This window comes from Lycium barbarum, chromosome 4 (genome assembly GCF_019175385.1).
Source record: "Lycium barbarum isolate Lr01 chromosome 4, ASM1917538v2, whole genome shotgun sequence".
Taxonomy (NCBI): domain Eukaryota; kingdom Viridiplantae; phylum Streptophyta; class Magnoliopsida; order Solanales; family Solanaceae; genus Lycium; species Lycium barbarum.
The window spans coordinates 9,256,526-9,270,516 of record NC_083340.1 but is presented as its reverse complement, the minus strand read 5'-3'; the positions used below and the strand labels follow the sequence as shown (position 1 = coordinate 9,270,516).

At 36.4% G+C, this 13,991-nt stretch overlaps 2 protein-coding genes across 2 annotated transcripts; one reads left to right on the top strand and one right to left on the bottom strand.

Annotated features, from left to right (window-relative positions):
- The first annotated feature begins 1,838 nt into the window (after positions 1-1,838).
- On the top strand, positions 1,839-7,261 carry LOC132635136 (uncharacterized). The gene is made up of 5 exons (XM_060351397.1): positions 1,839-2,225; positions 3,228-4,435; positions 5,371-5,517; positions 6,240-6,356; positions 6,441-7,261. Exons 1-5 carry the CDS (start codon positions 1,943-1,945, stop codon positions 7,041-7,043), a joined length of 2,358 nt encoding a protein of 785 aa, XP_060207380.1. The 5' UTR covers positions 1,839-1,942; the 3' UTR covers positions 7,044-7,261.
- A 1,091-nt stretch (positions 7,262-8,352) lies between these two features.
- LOC132638165 (probable glycosyltransferase At5g03795) lies at positions 8,353-13,722 on the bottom strand. The gene is made up of 6 exons (XM_060355135.1): positions 13,608-13,722; positions 12,008-12,583; positions 11,790-11,920; positions 10,541-10,889; positions 9,025-9,871; positions 8,353-8,934 (listed from the first exon to the last, which is right to left on the bottom strand). The coding sequence occupies exons 2-5, from the start codon at positions 12,419-12,421 to the stop codon at positions 9,182-9,184; spliced, it is 1,584 nt and encodes a 527-aa protein (XP_060211118.1). The 5' UTR covers positions 12,422-12,583; positions 13,608-13,722; the 3' UTR covers positions 8,353-8,934; positions 9,025-9,181.
- Between the last annotated feature and the right edge of the window lie 269 nt (positions 13,723-13,991).

The following is a 13,991-nucleotide window of genomic DNA, read 5'->3' as shown; positions in this document are numbered from 1 at the left end:
TAATTGTCCAAGTGAAGAAGTTGCTCGAACGTCCCTTTCCCCAAAAAACAAATTGTCCAACATAATATATTTTAAGAGAGAATTTTTAATGTTAATCTCCCACTTGGCCATAGTGGCGGTGGGAGTACTATATTTATGCCACATATACATCAACTCTATATAACTAATACTAAACTATACATGCAAGACTTTAATATGATATCAAAATATATTTTCTTAACTAACCACTTATAAAATTCCACTCATATTATTAATATATCATAAGTATAAAATTAAAACATATACTAATATTTCATAAAGATTAAAACATTTATCTCATTCTAATCTCAAGAGTACAAATTTCTGTACAATTAATTCTCAAATCGGAAAAAAGTGCTTTTTCTTATGAGAAAATATCTCATTTTTTAAAAATTAAAATCTCATTTAAAAGAGAATATATACCATATTAAAAATATACATCTTACACATCCTAATGCTACAGTATGAAGTGTTACATCAATAGCCTAAAACACTATACAAGGAACGTAAAGCGAAAGCAAAGCATAGTCCTTATACACTAATTTTGATTTTTTTTTCGAAATCAGTTTTGTTCAATAAAGTATTACAAAATACTTAGTGACCTTGTCTGTTCGACTATCAAATTTTATTTCATATTATTTTAATCCTCATATTGTAAATATCTCAAGTGAAATAATATTTTGTGCTTCTTTCACAAACCTTTTTTCAATTAAATTAGATGTCCAAACAAAATCTAATTTTTAAATATTAATTTTAACTCGACCAAATATTATCCAAACGCGTACGTACATTACAAAGTTCAAATTTCTCTATCTCATTGACAAAGAAAATGTCATACGAATTCCAAACACACAATGGTCAATTTAGCATTCAAAGTCAATATTTTCAAACCTATAATGGGACCCACACAAAAAAAAGAAAACCTATAGTGGGACCCGAAAAGAAAATCACAATGAAGCAGGAACCAAAACGCCACGTACTAAGGGCCGTTTGTACGTAATTTCACATTGTGATTGAAAGATGAAATTTTTCTGCGTCATGTAATTTAAATTTTTTAAATTATATTTTTTTCAGAAATATGAAAATTAATAATTTGTACAATCTCCTAACTCCATGCAATCTTACCAAAAAAAATTATAATTCATAAAACAGGGTATCAAAATCATAAGTCGCTGCATTAAAAAACCACATACTCTTTCTGTCCAAAAAGATTGTTCTCCTTTTCTTTTTAGTCTGTCTCAAAAAAATTATCTCATTTCGATATTTAGAAACAATTTAACTTTATGATATGATTTACAGCCACACAAATATCTAAGGCTTGTTTTGGACCACACATTTCAAAAGCCTTCCTTTATTTCTTAAACTTTGTGCCAAGTCAAAAGAAGATAATTTTTTTAAGATGGAGAGAGTATCTTCATATTCCTTTTATAAATAAATGTTTGTTGTTACATATTAGTACAAAAAACTTTCAAACACATAATTTTACAAAGGTTCATTGGTCCAAAAAATCAACAGTAATAGTAGTAACTATTCTTGAGTATAGTCATTTCACCTGGTACATACAATTTCTTCACGTCGAGCATGAATTTGTCTTTGCAAAATATAAAACGAAGGTTTTTTTTTTTTTAAATTAAAGTTACGACTTGAAATTTGAAATTCTTACTTGAATTTTAAACCATAATTTGAAATTAAAATTGAAAATTTATTCGCATTTCATAAACAACGCAAGTTTGAAATCAATTTTTTTTTATTTCACCCCCAAATATTATGGCCAAACGCCTACTAAGACCCAGGGGTTTCCAGAATATTTTTTACCCAAATCCATCCTTCTTCCTCTCCCATATAAAACCCGCCATTTGCACCCCTGACAGCCCCGTTTAAAAACCCTTAACTAAACCCTTACCTTTCACATTGTCATGCGAAAATGATTTCCCGGTCATACGCAACGGACACACAGTCCAAATCCTCCGATATCGCCGCCACCATCCTCGCCGCCTCATCTCCGCCGCAGATCGTCGCCGCGTGCGACGCCGTTGAGTCGTTTCTACATAAACATACAGCTGACCAGACTCGATGGTTCTTCTCCATCACTTTTCCAACCCTAATTTGTAAAATATTTGGGTTCGATGAATCTTCTTCTTCTTCAGCTGTTGTTAAGTCTGGATGGATAGATATCGCCGCTTTATCTAATGATTCTCAGCTCGCAGGTACGATTTTCCATTTCTGAGCTGATTATTTTGTCTTTACTGTTATGATTAACAAGGCAGATAATATGAATGAAAACCTGTCTCATATAAATGATGGTCAAAAACACACCTGAGAATTATCAGGTTGAACTATCAGGTGTGTGAGTTTCCTACCTGAACTTATATCAACTATTTATCAAAACACAACTCAACTATCTTTTCCTACATGAACGAAAAAGTGAACAACTGATAGTTGAGGTGTGTTTTGATAAATAGTTATTGATAGTTCAGGTATGAAACTCACACACCTGATAGTTCAGGCCGGAAAACTCATGAAAAAGTGGTAATTCAGGTGTGTTTTTGATCATTTACTCTAAATTTTATTAATCATAAGCCTTTTTATAGGCACATAAACAAAGCAGTAGACTCCTCCTGCAACTGAAGTATTAGACTCTTACTAAAACTAAGTTTAACTAAATATTCTACTAAATGAACTATTAGACTCCTCCTGTGACTAAACAACAAATTATTCTAGAAAACTATACCACTAAGACATGCGACATCCAACATTTACTTCTGTTTTTTTAGATTACTCATTACGAAGAAGGAATAATTTCTTATAATCTCTTGTTTTTCAATGATGTTATTTTAACTGTTTGTATATTTATCATTACATTGTTATGAATTGCAGACAGATCATTTTTTGGTGATTATCTTGAATTATTCATCTAGAAAGCTAATTATAAAACCTCTTCGCATTTCGGAGTTTTCTTATAATTCTTTACGTTTTGCAGTGATTTAGTCGTTATTTTCTGTCATCCCATAAGTTGTGGTTTGCAGGTAGAATTTTCAGCTATTAGTTTAGTTTCATGCGCCACTTTTTGGTGGCCATAGTAAATTATACATTTCCAAAGTGAATTGATAATCCTCCTCTGATTTCCAGAAACTTCTTACTATTTCTTTACGTTTTGCAGTGTTTTTCATTATTTTTATTCCTTTCGTAACAAATGTTGTTGTTTACAGGTAGAATTTTCAACTTATTATCGCCCACTGGGGTGTTGCTATCTTCTATTGTGGCTGCGGATGGGTTGTCTCTGGTTAAATATGTATTTCCTGTAGAAAGGTTACCCGAGTGGGTACGTTATATGCTTCAAAACGAGAGAGATTCACGGGTTTTATCTGACTTGTGCCCGTTGTTCAAAAATAGGTTGAAGGAGGACTCAGTTAAAGGTTCTTCATTTCAGGTTCAGTTGAATGTGTTTGAATATTACATGTTCTGGTTTATCTATTACCCTGTTTGTCGAGGGAATAGTGAGGGCCCTCAAACTGTAAGAGTTAGGAGAAGCAAAAGGTTTAGACTGGAGAATTGGGCTTATTCGATTCCAGGTTTGTCGAGCACCAAACGTGGGGCGGAGCAGAAGAATGAGGGAAATTTGTATATGCGTCTCTTGTATGCATATCTCCGTGCATATGTGCCTGTAGGTGACGTAAAGGCACATCAACCATATAGGAGCTCACTGCTTCAGTACTCTTTTGCCTATGACACTCCAGTTGTTGAAAAAGCAGAGTTCTTGGTCAATAGTCTGATACATTTTTGGTTAGTTGATAATGATTTCTCACCATTGCCTGTGATTTTGTGCAAATCATTTGGTGTGTCATTCCCTTTTCGTTCAGTACTGGGTGAGACTCCTCCTACTTCAGGATTAGGTGAAGTAGTAAATGTGTTTGTCAAGTATCTGAATCTGAGTTTAATTGCACCAACTGATGGAACTGACCAGGTTGACTACACTGAAAGTCCTAGGTGGAAGGTTGGGGGGACATTGAATGCTGCTCAGTCAAGAAATGCTGTTCCTGTTATGGATTCTGGTAACTCTTGGAACTCGTGGATCCAGAGGCCATTGTACAGATTTATATTGAGGACATTCCTGTATTGTCCAGTGGAAAGTTCTATTAAAAATGCATCACAGGTGTTCACCTTGTGGGTTAGTTACCTGGAGCCCTGGACTATTTGTATGGAAGAATTTGCGGAACTTGATGCAGATTTAGCGAAGTCTAATAAAAGTACACTAAAGGAGGTTACCCCGTCAATGCCACGTGGCTATACCTCTTCTTGGCAAGTTTTTGTATTAGCTAACTACCTATACTACAGCTCTCTGGTCATGCATTTTATTGGTTTTGCCCACAAGTTTCTTCACACAGATCCGGAAGTGATAGTCAAGATGGTTTCAAAGGTCTGTTCCATTTTCAGATCTTCCCTTTTGTGATTGTACAGAAGCTTCTGATGCACATTACTTTGGTGTTTGTTGCAATAACGAGTGACTGAATGCATGACATGTACTGCCAGTTATGTGTACGGTCTTAGTTTGACATGTTTTGTCATCAGTTGCCTTGATATGACTTCTTTAACTTTCAACTAGCTAACTGAAAGCTGCACCAGATAATATGAGTCTGGTTGTTCCAGTTTCAACAGATACTGTGGATTTTCATTTTGACTATTGAGGCAGTTGTTGGAGATACTTATTTAACCTTCTTTTTGTTAATTGGAAGTGTTTTTGCCCACAGTTATATCCTAGAGGGTCTGGGATCCACAACTGCATATCTAGCTACATTTCTTATAACTGAACTATAAATGTTCCCAGCACTGAGATAGATGATTAATTGGAGAAAAAATGAAACATACAGATTGGCGTAGATGCCTGCCGTATTTGATGAAAGAAATATTTTGCAATGAGTCGTTTGAAGAGCTTGACGTAATAACTTGCATGGTGTTAAGAGGAAAGAAGAAAATGTCTTAGTTGCCTTGCTAGAACCATGAATCACGGTCCACTTGAATGTTGAATTGTAAGATTTAATGGCATAGGAGCTGTGAGTTGTGGCTGTCATCTCAATTTTGCTAATATTTTGAAAGAAATTGTCAACAGACTGGAATATCTACCCAGGAGCTGTTGGTCAAAATTATTTCGAGCCAGGTCCTGTAATTATATGCGTCTCAGAGCATATTTTTTTTTTTGATAAGGAGCACATGTTGTTACTCCCCAGTGTTCAGTTGAAATCTGGGTTCATTGCATGTCTTTATCTTGATTGACTATTATATTAGTTAGGTATTCATGCTCTTATTTTACTTTCATTCTCCTTGTCACTTCTGAAACTATGCTTTATTGTGCAGGTGATAACAGTATTAACCTCATCTACGGAACTGATGGACCTCATAAAAAATGTGGATATTGTATTTCATTCGAAACCAACTGGATCATCTAAATCAATGCTTAATGCTTTGCATAGATATGTTCCTGCTATCCGTGAGCAATTACAGGTATTGTAATATCACGTCTTACCAGTCTTCCTTAATGCATCATTGCATTGTTAGCAGTTGGCACACTTCACTTGATCTTTCCTCTTGGGCTTATTACGCGAAATGTATTCTCTTTTGACTTATAGAAGTATCTTGTCAGCAAGTATCAGAAGTGGAGAAATGACGACCCTTGCAACAGTAATAGTGGTTACAGTATGATGTGTAGATAATGGATGGAAAATAGACAAACGATATGGATAACTTTATTTTCCCTGATCTTCACTTGTACATTCCAACCAACATTTCTGAGCCATTTTAGGGATATAAGGTGGGCACTAATTTCTGTAAGGCCTGAAATTTGGTTTCTGTTTTCATGAAGAGATGCGTGATTTATGTTTATTGCATTTACCATTACGAAACCTATTATCGTCTTCCTAAATTAGGTCATGTAGCTGAGGAATGGTCTTCCTTCAGAAAATATCAGAAACTGTCTCTGATTGAAAGTGTTCTAGGCTAATCTTTGTAATATATTCAAGTGTCTTATGAGCTTGTTCATGCCCAGGGCTCATCAGATTTTCCAGAAAGTATTAGGAACATGCTTTCTCGTGTGACCTTTCTAGTTGGGCTTAATTTTATGGCTATCCATGCTAACTCCAATAGTCATGAGCCTACGTTGTGGTCTGAGTACATTCATCACTTGGTATCACTTCTTTGATTCTTATATTCATTTCCGATTGTGTCAGGACTGGGAGGATGGCCTATCTGAGACTGATGCTGATGGTTCTTTTTTGCACGAGAACTGGAACAAAGATTTACGACTCTTCAGTGATGGTGAAGATGGTGGACAAAAGTTGCTTCAGGTGATCAATATTTGCAACTCTAGATATCTGTTCTGCATAGGTTGCGCACTTGTGTCTCCGTGTTACTAACTCACTGTCTTTCAGCTGTTTGTATTGCGAGCCGAATCTGAACTGCAATCGATTGGAGGAGAAAATCTTTCTCAAAACCTCCAGTGTTTGGACAGACTGAAATCTGAGCTATGCCAGTTATTTGGTGGCCCTATTTTGCAGCCCATGAATACGCCAGAGATGGTACAATATGAGCACCTGCGGAATGAAATCTTTAAACCTAGAAGTTTTGGCAACAGAGCAATGGTCGATATTAAATACAAGGGTGATTGGATGAAGCGGCCCATCTCAGATGATGAAATTGGGTGGCTGGCAAAGGTGCTTGTAAAGCTATCAGGCTGGTTGAACGAGAGTCTTGGTCTGAGCCAAATCGAGAGCAGCCAAGAGAGTCCTTCTTGGTCATATGTTGACTTGTCCAGTGATGCAAGGAGTGTAAGTGGACCCATGGAAACTATTAAAGTTGTGTTGTGCTCTTTCATTTCCTTTCTTCTTGTGTTACGTGGGGCTGGTTTGAGGTTCATGAGAGAGCATGGCTTCAGGGTGAATCTCAGGGTCTTAGCATCAAAGAAGGTGGTAGTGGTGTTGCTTCTCGTTGCTGCTTTCAGTCTACTTAGGAGAGCTTTTTGCAGAGTTGGGTAATGTGTACATGGGAGATAAAGCAACATAACAGAATGAAGAACATGATGATAGGTCTAGGAGTGAATGAAAAAAGAACAGAAATACTCGAGAGAGAGAGCAAAAAGAAAGGAAAGAAAATCTGCCGTCGTGCAAGGTTTTGTTTTTGTTTTGTTTGTAAATGGGCTATGTTGTGCAACATGGAGAAGTAATATAACAACCTTGTTTGCAGCTTTCAGTTAGATATTGTTCTTGTTCCTAGCTGAAACAATAAGCTTTCTTGTGCCTTGATGAAGTCTTGTGCACCACAAACTGTCAAGAGCCGTGTCTCGTAGGAACCACAAAGCCTGCATTTTGAATGGGATTATTACTGCTTTTGTTGTTTTATGGCTAAACACCAGGAGCTTAGAACTCATCAGAAAAGTTTCGTCACTAGCGCGCTTGGGGAATCCACCTCTTTGCATGCATCGTTTGTCTACTTGCCCCATTCTTGGTATTATGCATTTCTGGTAAACATTGCCCCGATGTGAATAAAGTACAAACATTAGGCAATTAACAGAGCGAATTCAGTGTCTATATGAACTTATTTTATGTATATATATTTCCTTTTTTGCACACGTATGCATGTGTAGTTTGAGCCGAAAGTAATGGTTTAATTGAATATATGAAATCTAATATTGATTCTATTTGCTTCAAGTACATCAAGAGATTTAAATAGAAGTGATTCGAAATTCAAATTTGCCTTTTCGACAAGGCGTGAAAGAGTGTTGTGAAAGAGTGTTGTTCATTCTTTGAAGGATATATTTATTCTTTGTGAAAATGTGTCATCCAATCTTTAAGAGTACATCCATTCTTGAAAGGTCTGTTAGCTACCTTGTTGAATCTTTATAAGTACCTATCCCACCAACCCAAAAATCAGATCCCGTATTTCTACGAGTTCTCTTTTGGTTCGTCATGTTTTCACCGCCTTCAAGAGTGTTTTATTCAATACTTGGATTCCTGCTAAATCAATTGAGAGATTTAAGGGTTTTTGGGAACTTCTATTTGTATGCGTATTAGAAGATTACTGGGTGGTTCTTCGTACCTTGAGAGTAGGACGTCAATTTGTTGCTTCCAAGTAGGATGCTACTTTGTTATTTGCACATGAGTAGCGACAGAAATCTACTATGAAGTCAGCGCCTTCCCGAGCGTGCCTTGCATTGTTTTTTCATATCCAAAATTATACATATCTCTTCTTCTATCGTTAACTATTCTGTCTTGTTTGTTGATTAAATGTTCTTCCTCGTTCCAACTCTAAAATTTTCCAACAGAAGGAAAAAAGCTAAGTAACGGGTGAATATACTGCACCAGTCAACTCTTAAAAGGAAATCGCATCCCGGAAGGTGAAGCACACCTCACACAATAAACACAGGGCAGAAACGTGGTAATAATCACATGTGTCCTTGTAATTACTGAATACACTGTACATATATACACATCAGAAAAGTAGATGGGAAATTCTCTCCCTCGTATACATGAATACTTGACATTGTGTTTAATACAGCTACCAACAAGATGACTATTCTCTACATTATTACTGTGATAGACACAAAAGATCAACTGTTGAACTTCCACTTCATATCTGAGAACATATTCAGCATACGATAACTCATTTCTGAGAGCATCTTCTGGTTTATACTGCGCGAAAATTGAACTGAGAGTGGAAAGAACTTGTGAAGATAGGGAAAAGCTGTGAAATGCTGAAGACCTGAAAGAGTCTTAAACTTCCAAATATCTTTTCCCCTTCTGCTGTAGTGTGCATGTGCATTTGGTTTGGGACCTGTCAGCCTTGCATCTCTATTGAGTAATGCCTGAGTAGCAGCAGAGACCGAAATCGGAAAAGCCACAAATGGAGAGAATGACCAATCGATGAAACCTATGCCATCAAAGAGAAATTGGGTTTATCAATAACGCTATGTTCGTTTGTATTCTTTCTAGTGAAGTGGCAAAATCTATCAGTAAGTACCTCATATCATTTCAAGAGTGCCCAAGTGAAGACAATTAGTCACCAGCAGTTCTTAAAATTTCGGCCTATAAGCGTAAAAAAGAGACCCTTAAATATGGTTCATGTTGCTGTTCACCCGAGTAGCTGGGCAAGTTGAAAGCATTCATATCAAGAGGGATTATGATATCTGTGATTCTTGAAACTGGTTGAGCCTGCTAGACCAAATGGAATGCAAAATCATATGGAAAAGATCGTATCTAGTCGGTATTGAGTTCCAATGGAAATGCTTCTGCAGCCTCTTGACATTATTTTGCATGACCTGATAACGTCTTAGAGGTATACTTAATAAAATCTCCTTCAGCTTAGGAATATCTTTCTCAGCAACAATTAAAGAAAAAGCACTCCAATCGAGCACTTCGTCAAATGGGAGGGCAAGATTATCAGCAATGATCACCGGCACACATTCGTAGTATATTGCCTCGACGATCCTCGGGCTGTTAACTTCAAAGCCCATTGGACAAAGGCAATACTTGCTTGATTTCATGTGTTCAGGATAAGACATTTTTCTTGAGACTCTATTAGGTAGAGGCCCGTAAATCCTCATTTCTTCATCTCTGTCACTCCAGTACTTGAGAAGTTTGGGACGGACTGGCCCGTGCATATTTCCAGCAAAAAAGGCGAGGATCGGGCGTTGTGACACTCTTTTTCCACCAACATTATAAAGAGGCTTACCGACATTCCTTATGGCGGTCTCTGGAAGGGAAACATCCTTCCCAGCTTTAAATATTCCTTCAGATATATCTGCATTGCAGAGAGCTTTTATAGTGTTTCTAATTAGCTCCTCATGATCCTTTAAAATGTAAGGCCCCTGTAAGAATTGGTAATCCACATGGTTGTAAGAAAATTATAGGATACTATCAAATCCATGTCAGTAAAATTCATGTTGAAGATATAGAATGGGAGCCAACACCGGTAGTGTGAATTGGGATGGGCCTGGATCTGATACCATGTTGAAGTGTGTGACCACCTCATCTAAGAGCTTAAACTTTGGGTTATTACAAATCTCTGGGAGCATTCTTATAGATGCACCCGTTCTACTTCCAGGAAATCCTGTTAAATTTTGAGACTGCTTTTATCTTTATAATACTCCCTCCGTCCCAATTTATGTGACACTCCTCCTTTTTTAATCGGTCCAAAAAATGATGTCTTTTCATATTTTGAAACAACTACACTTCAATCTTCCTATTCTCTTAATGAAATGATTTATAGTCACATAAATTTCTATGGCTTATTCTAGACCACAAGTTTTAAAAGTCTTCCTTTTTCTCTTTAACTCCGTGCCCAGTCAAACACCCTCATATATATTGGGACGGAGGGAGTAACATGCTTTTGCACGAATAAATACCAGATTTCATTAAGATAAGTCCGACTACCTAGAATAAACAATAGATTACAGAGCTCATGTAGAAGTATGCCTATGAAAGAACTTGAGCTAATTCAGCTAAGACTATATTTTTAAAAAGATCATGATGCATACCCAATCATGGCAAGCAACTAGAAAGTGATCTGTTCCATGTGTGCGGTTCCAGAAGGGATACTTCGCAGCTAGCATGTTGACATAGTCCCGCAGGAATATTGACAACGGCCTAAGATTATGTGACTTAGGCACATAAACTGCCATCTGCAACTGACGTGAACTATATGGCAGATAGAATAGGTGAGCCTTTTCAGGGTCCCCAGTGACAAAGTAGCGGTTGTCCTCCATCAATTTCATGAACCATCCTTCGGATGAATAAATTCCCATAAGATGAGGTTCGTGGAAAATAGGTCGTTCTCCTTCTTTGTAAATGTAAACTTTGAGTAGAAGTTCCATCAACTCGTAACTCCTGGAATGCCAACCAAAATTTGTGTTCAAACAAAAAGAATAATGATGAAAGAGATGCAACGATATACAAAATCTTTGAAAATATTTATTAGACAATGGGAGCCTAGAAAAGAAAGCATTTCTGCTTTGTTTCACCACAGATAGACAAGCACGGTGAGCAATAAAGGTAACTACTAATCAATCAACACAAAGCGAAACGTGAAATTTAATAGAATCTATAGCAGATGGATTTCCCCTCAACCCCAACATGTAAGCACTGTGAACTTTACCTAGACTGCAAGTGTTTTCTTTCTTTTTGTTCATCTTCACTATAGAAGCTGTGCTTCTATGAAATCTCAGGATAATACGATGATACTTTTCTTGTTTCGACTTTCCAGCAGGTGTACATCAAAGATACATTGCCCTGCACCATCAGGGTTTACACATTTGGTCCCATCTCGATCCACTACTCGATAGTTCGTCTTTTAATATAAATTAGGGATTCTCTAAAGCAATAGATTCCATCTGCTCATATAATCTCTGTCAAAACTTAAGAAGTCTCCTATCAAAAACTATACCTAATGTAAGTGTGCCAAAACCAACTAACTTTAATCTCAAACTAGTTGGTATCACCTATATATTACTATTTTCTATGCTAAGCACATATATTGTACGTCTTCTAAGATGACTTCTCTCCACGTAGTTTTAAGTCTACCTAGTGCTGTTTTAGCACCTTATCCATTATGTTTACATCAAGGGGTTGGTGCATTTGGAGGCCTATGTATATAATTACATAATCTTTCATGAATATTAAAGTGTCATAGGACATAGTTACATACGATAACAAAAGCAGAACACAACCACTGAGTAACATTGTATCAGACAAAGAGCTATTTTAGCAAGCAACTATAACTCATCATACCTCTTAAAGATGGAAATATTCCTAAATAGAGGAGCATACAAGTCTGGATCATCGGTGACTAAAGGAGCTTTCTCAATCTCACTTTTAGCATATGCAAGTGCCTCATTTGGTTCCAAAGATGCTATAAATCTCTGAAAATAACTGCATTAGTGAAGAACAAGATAGCCAGAAACAAATATGAACTTAATAATCGCTTATAAGCACAATATCAGACTTACCTGCAAGTGATCGGGCACAGCAGGTGGAGGCGGATAAATAAGCTTTTCTACTAGCCGTGCATGCTTCCTACGTCTCTTACGCCTCAGAAGTCTTTCTCGTCTTTCCATAACTCGAATTGACCGGTTCGTTCTGGCTGTAGAGTTGAGCGCAACAACTGTGGGCAAATGCTCACTCATTTTCAACTGGTTATCTGATGTCACTGAAAGTTCCCTCGAATTCTTTCCATGATTTAGGCGTTGGTAAGATGAAACATCCAAGGGTGGAGAGATAATCCATTCAGTTAAAGGATTAGGGAGGCTAGAAATTTGGATTACAACCCTAAACACTGTTAATATAGTGCCTATAACAAAGAGTTTCTTCCAGCTAACTCTGAACAACAGAACAACAATTATTCGCCGCAAGAATTTCCTCATCTCATTTGACAAATTAAATTAGTATTCCTTCCTATATTACAAAAATCCAACCTTGGTAATGAAGTGATAGGTACATTGACAGGCATCTATTTTCATTCCATTTGGCAGCCTAAAACAGCCATCCCATACCTCCAACATGTTCTTCATCTCAAAGTGGGAGATCTGTCAGAAGAATTGGATGAAAAAAATCAATACTCATAGACAGAGTAAACGCCATACATCCAAGTGTGGATGGGAGAGCAACCCTCTGACTGAACTGACCGTATCCCAAACTGAACGTGTTACTTGTGTTTGGTTAACTACTTTACTCTCATAGGACTCTTTCAAAAGGCACCTCTCGAAGGTTCTCTGTGGAGAGGTTTGTATAACCCGATTTTGGTTAAACTCCCAATACAGAGCCATACCCGCAGTTTCTCAACAAAACATGAAAGTAAATTTATCATTTTCCTTCCACCATTCCAACCCATGCATCAAAAAAATAAAAACAATCCTTCTCAAGAAAAAAGGTGGCTTGTGGGCACATACCAAATGCGGGAGAAAGATAAATAGGAACAATAATTGTCAAAAACCTACTCTACACCATCCATTTTATTTTAACAGAAAAGGAATCCACCAGAGAATGTCTTGAGTGTGGTGAATGAAAAATCTTATCTTTTCACTCTAACAGCTTACTTTTATTAAAAGATTCCCATTTCTGATACAGTCAAAGAGCAATCTCTAACCTTAATTTTTTCAATGTAACAAAGCTCACAGCTAACATTAACAATATACATAATCATCCCCAACATAAAATAAAGAGAAATGTATCCAAATAAGTATGAATTCAGAAAATGAATCTCTTGCACATTAAAATTGTTGGATGGTTATTACGTATTGTTTCATAATGTATCAATATTATCTGTATCAATATTATCTCGTATTGATGAATACAACGTTTGGATAGATTGTAACGTTTCCCGTCATCGTTAAGTAACCATGGATCTAATGATACGACACAATAGAATTTAAGTAACAATCAAAACAAGCATTGTATTTAAACTAACAACACAATAAAATACAATAGGTAACAACTATCCAAACAAGCTGTAAAGAGAAAAAGATAGCTTCTTTCATTACAAAGCCAATTACACCATAGAGAAAAATATTAGTAAAGCAGAAAGAGGTCAGATTATGTACTGTATACTACCTATATTATGAGAAGATAAACAGGCAGCAGCCATACGAGGTCGGAGAAATTGAGGAAAGAAAATGGAAAAATAGAAGAAGAAAATGGAAAAGCGAAATTGGCGGTAACTGTTTCCATTTTTTGTCAGTTGGTAAATTGGCGAAAGTGCTTTCAACTGCTTTCTTTCTTTCAACTATTTCCGTACATAAAGGATCAGAGGAAAGACAAGAAAAATGTGGATAATTAAAAATATGGTTTTAAGAAATAAAAATTATTTTGCAATATAAGAAACTCATTACAAGCAATTCATTTCGATGTTAAAATACTGTTGTCATTAAGAAGTGAACAATATAAAAGAAATGTTTTAAGAAAATACCAAGTGTCACACTTATTATTATTTGAACT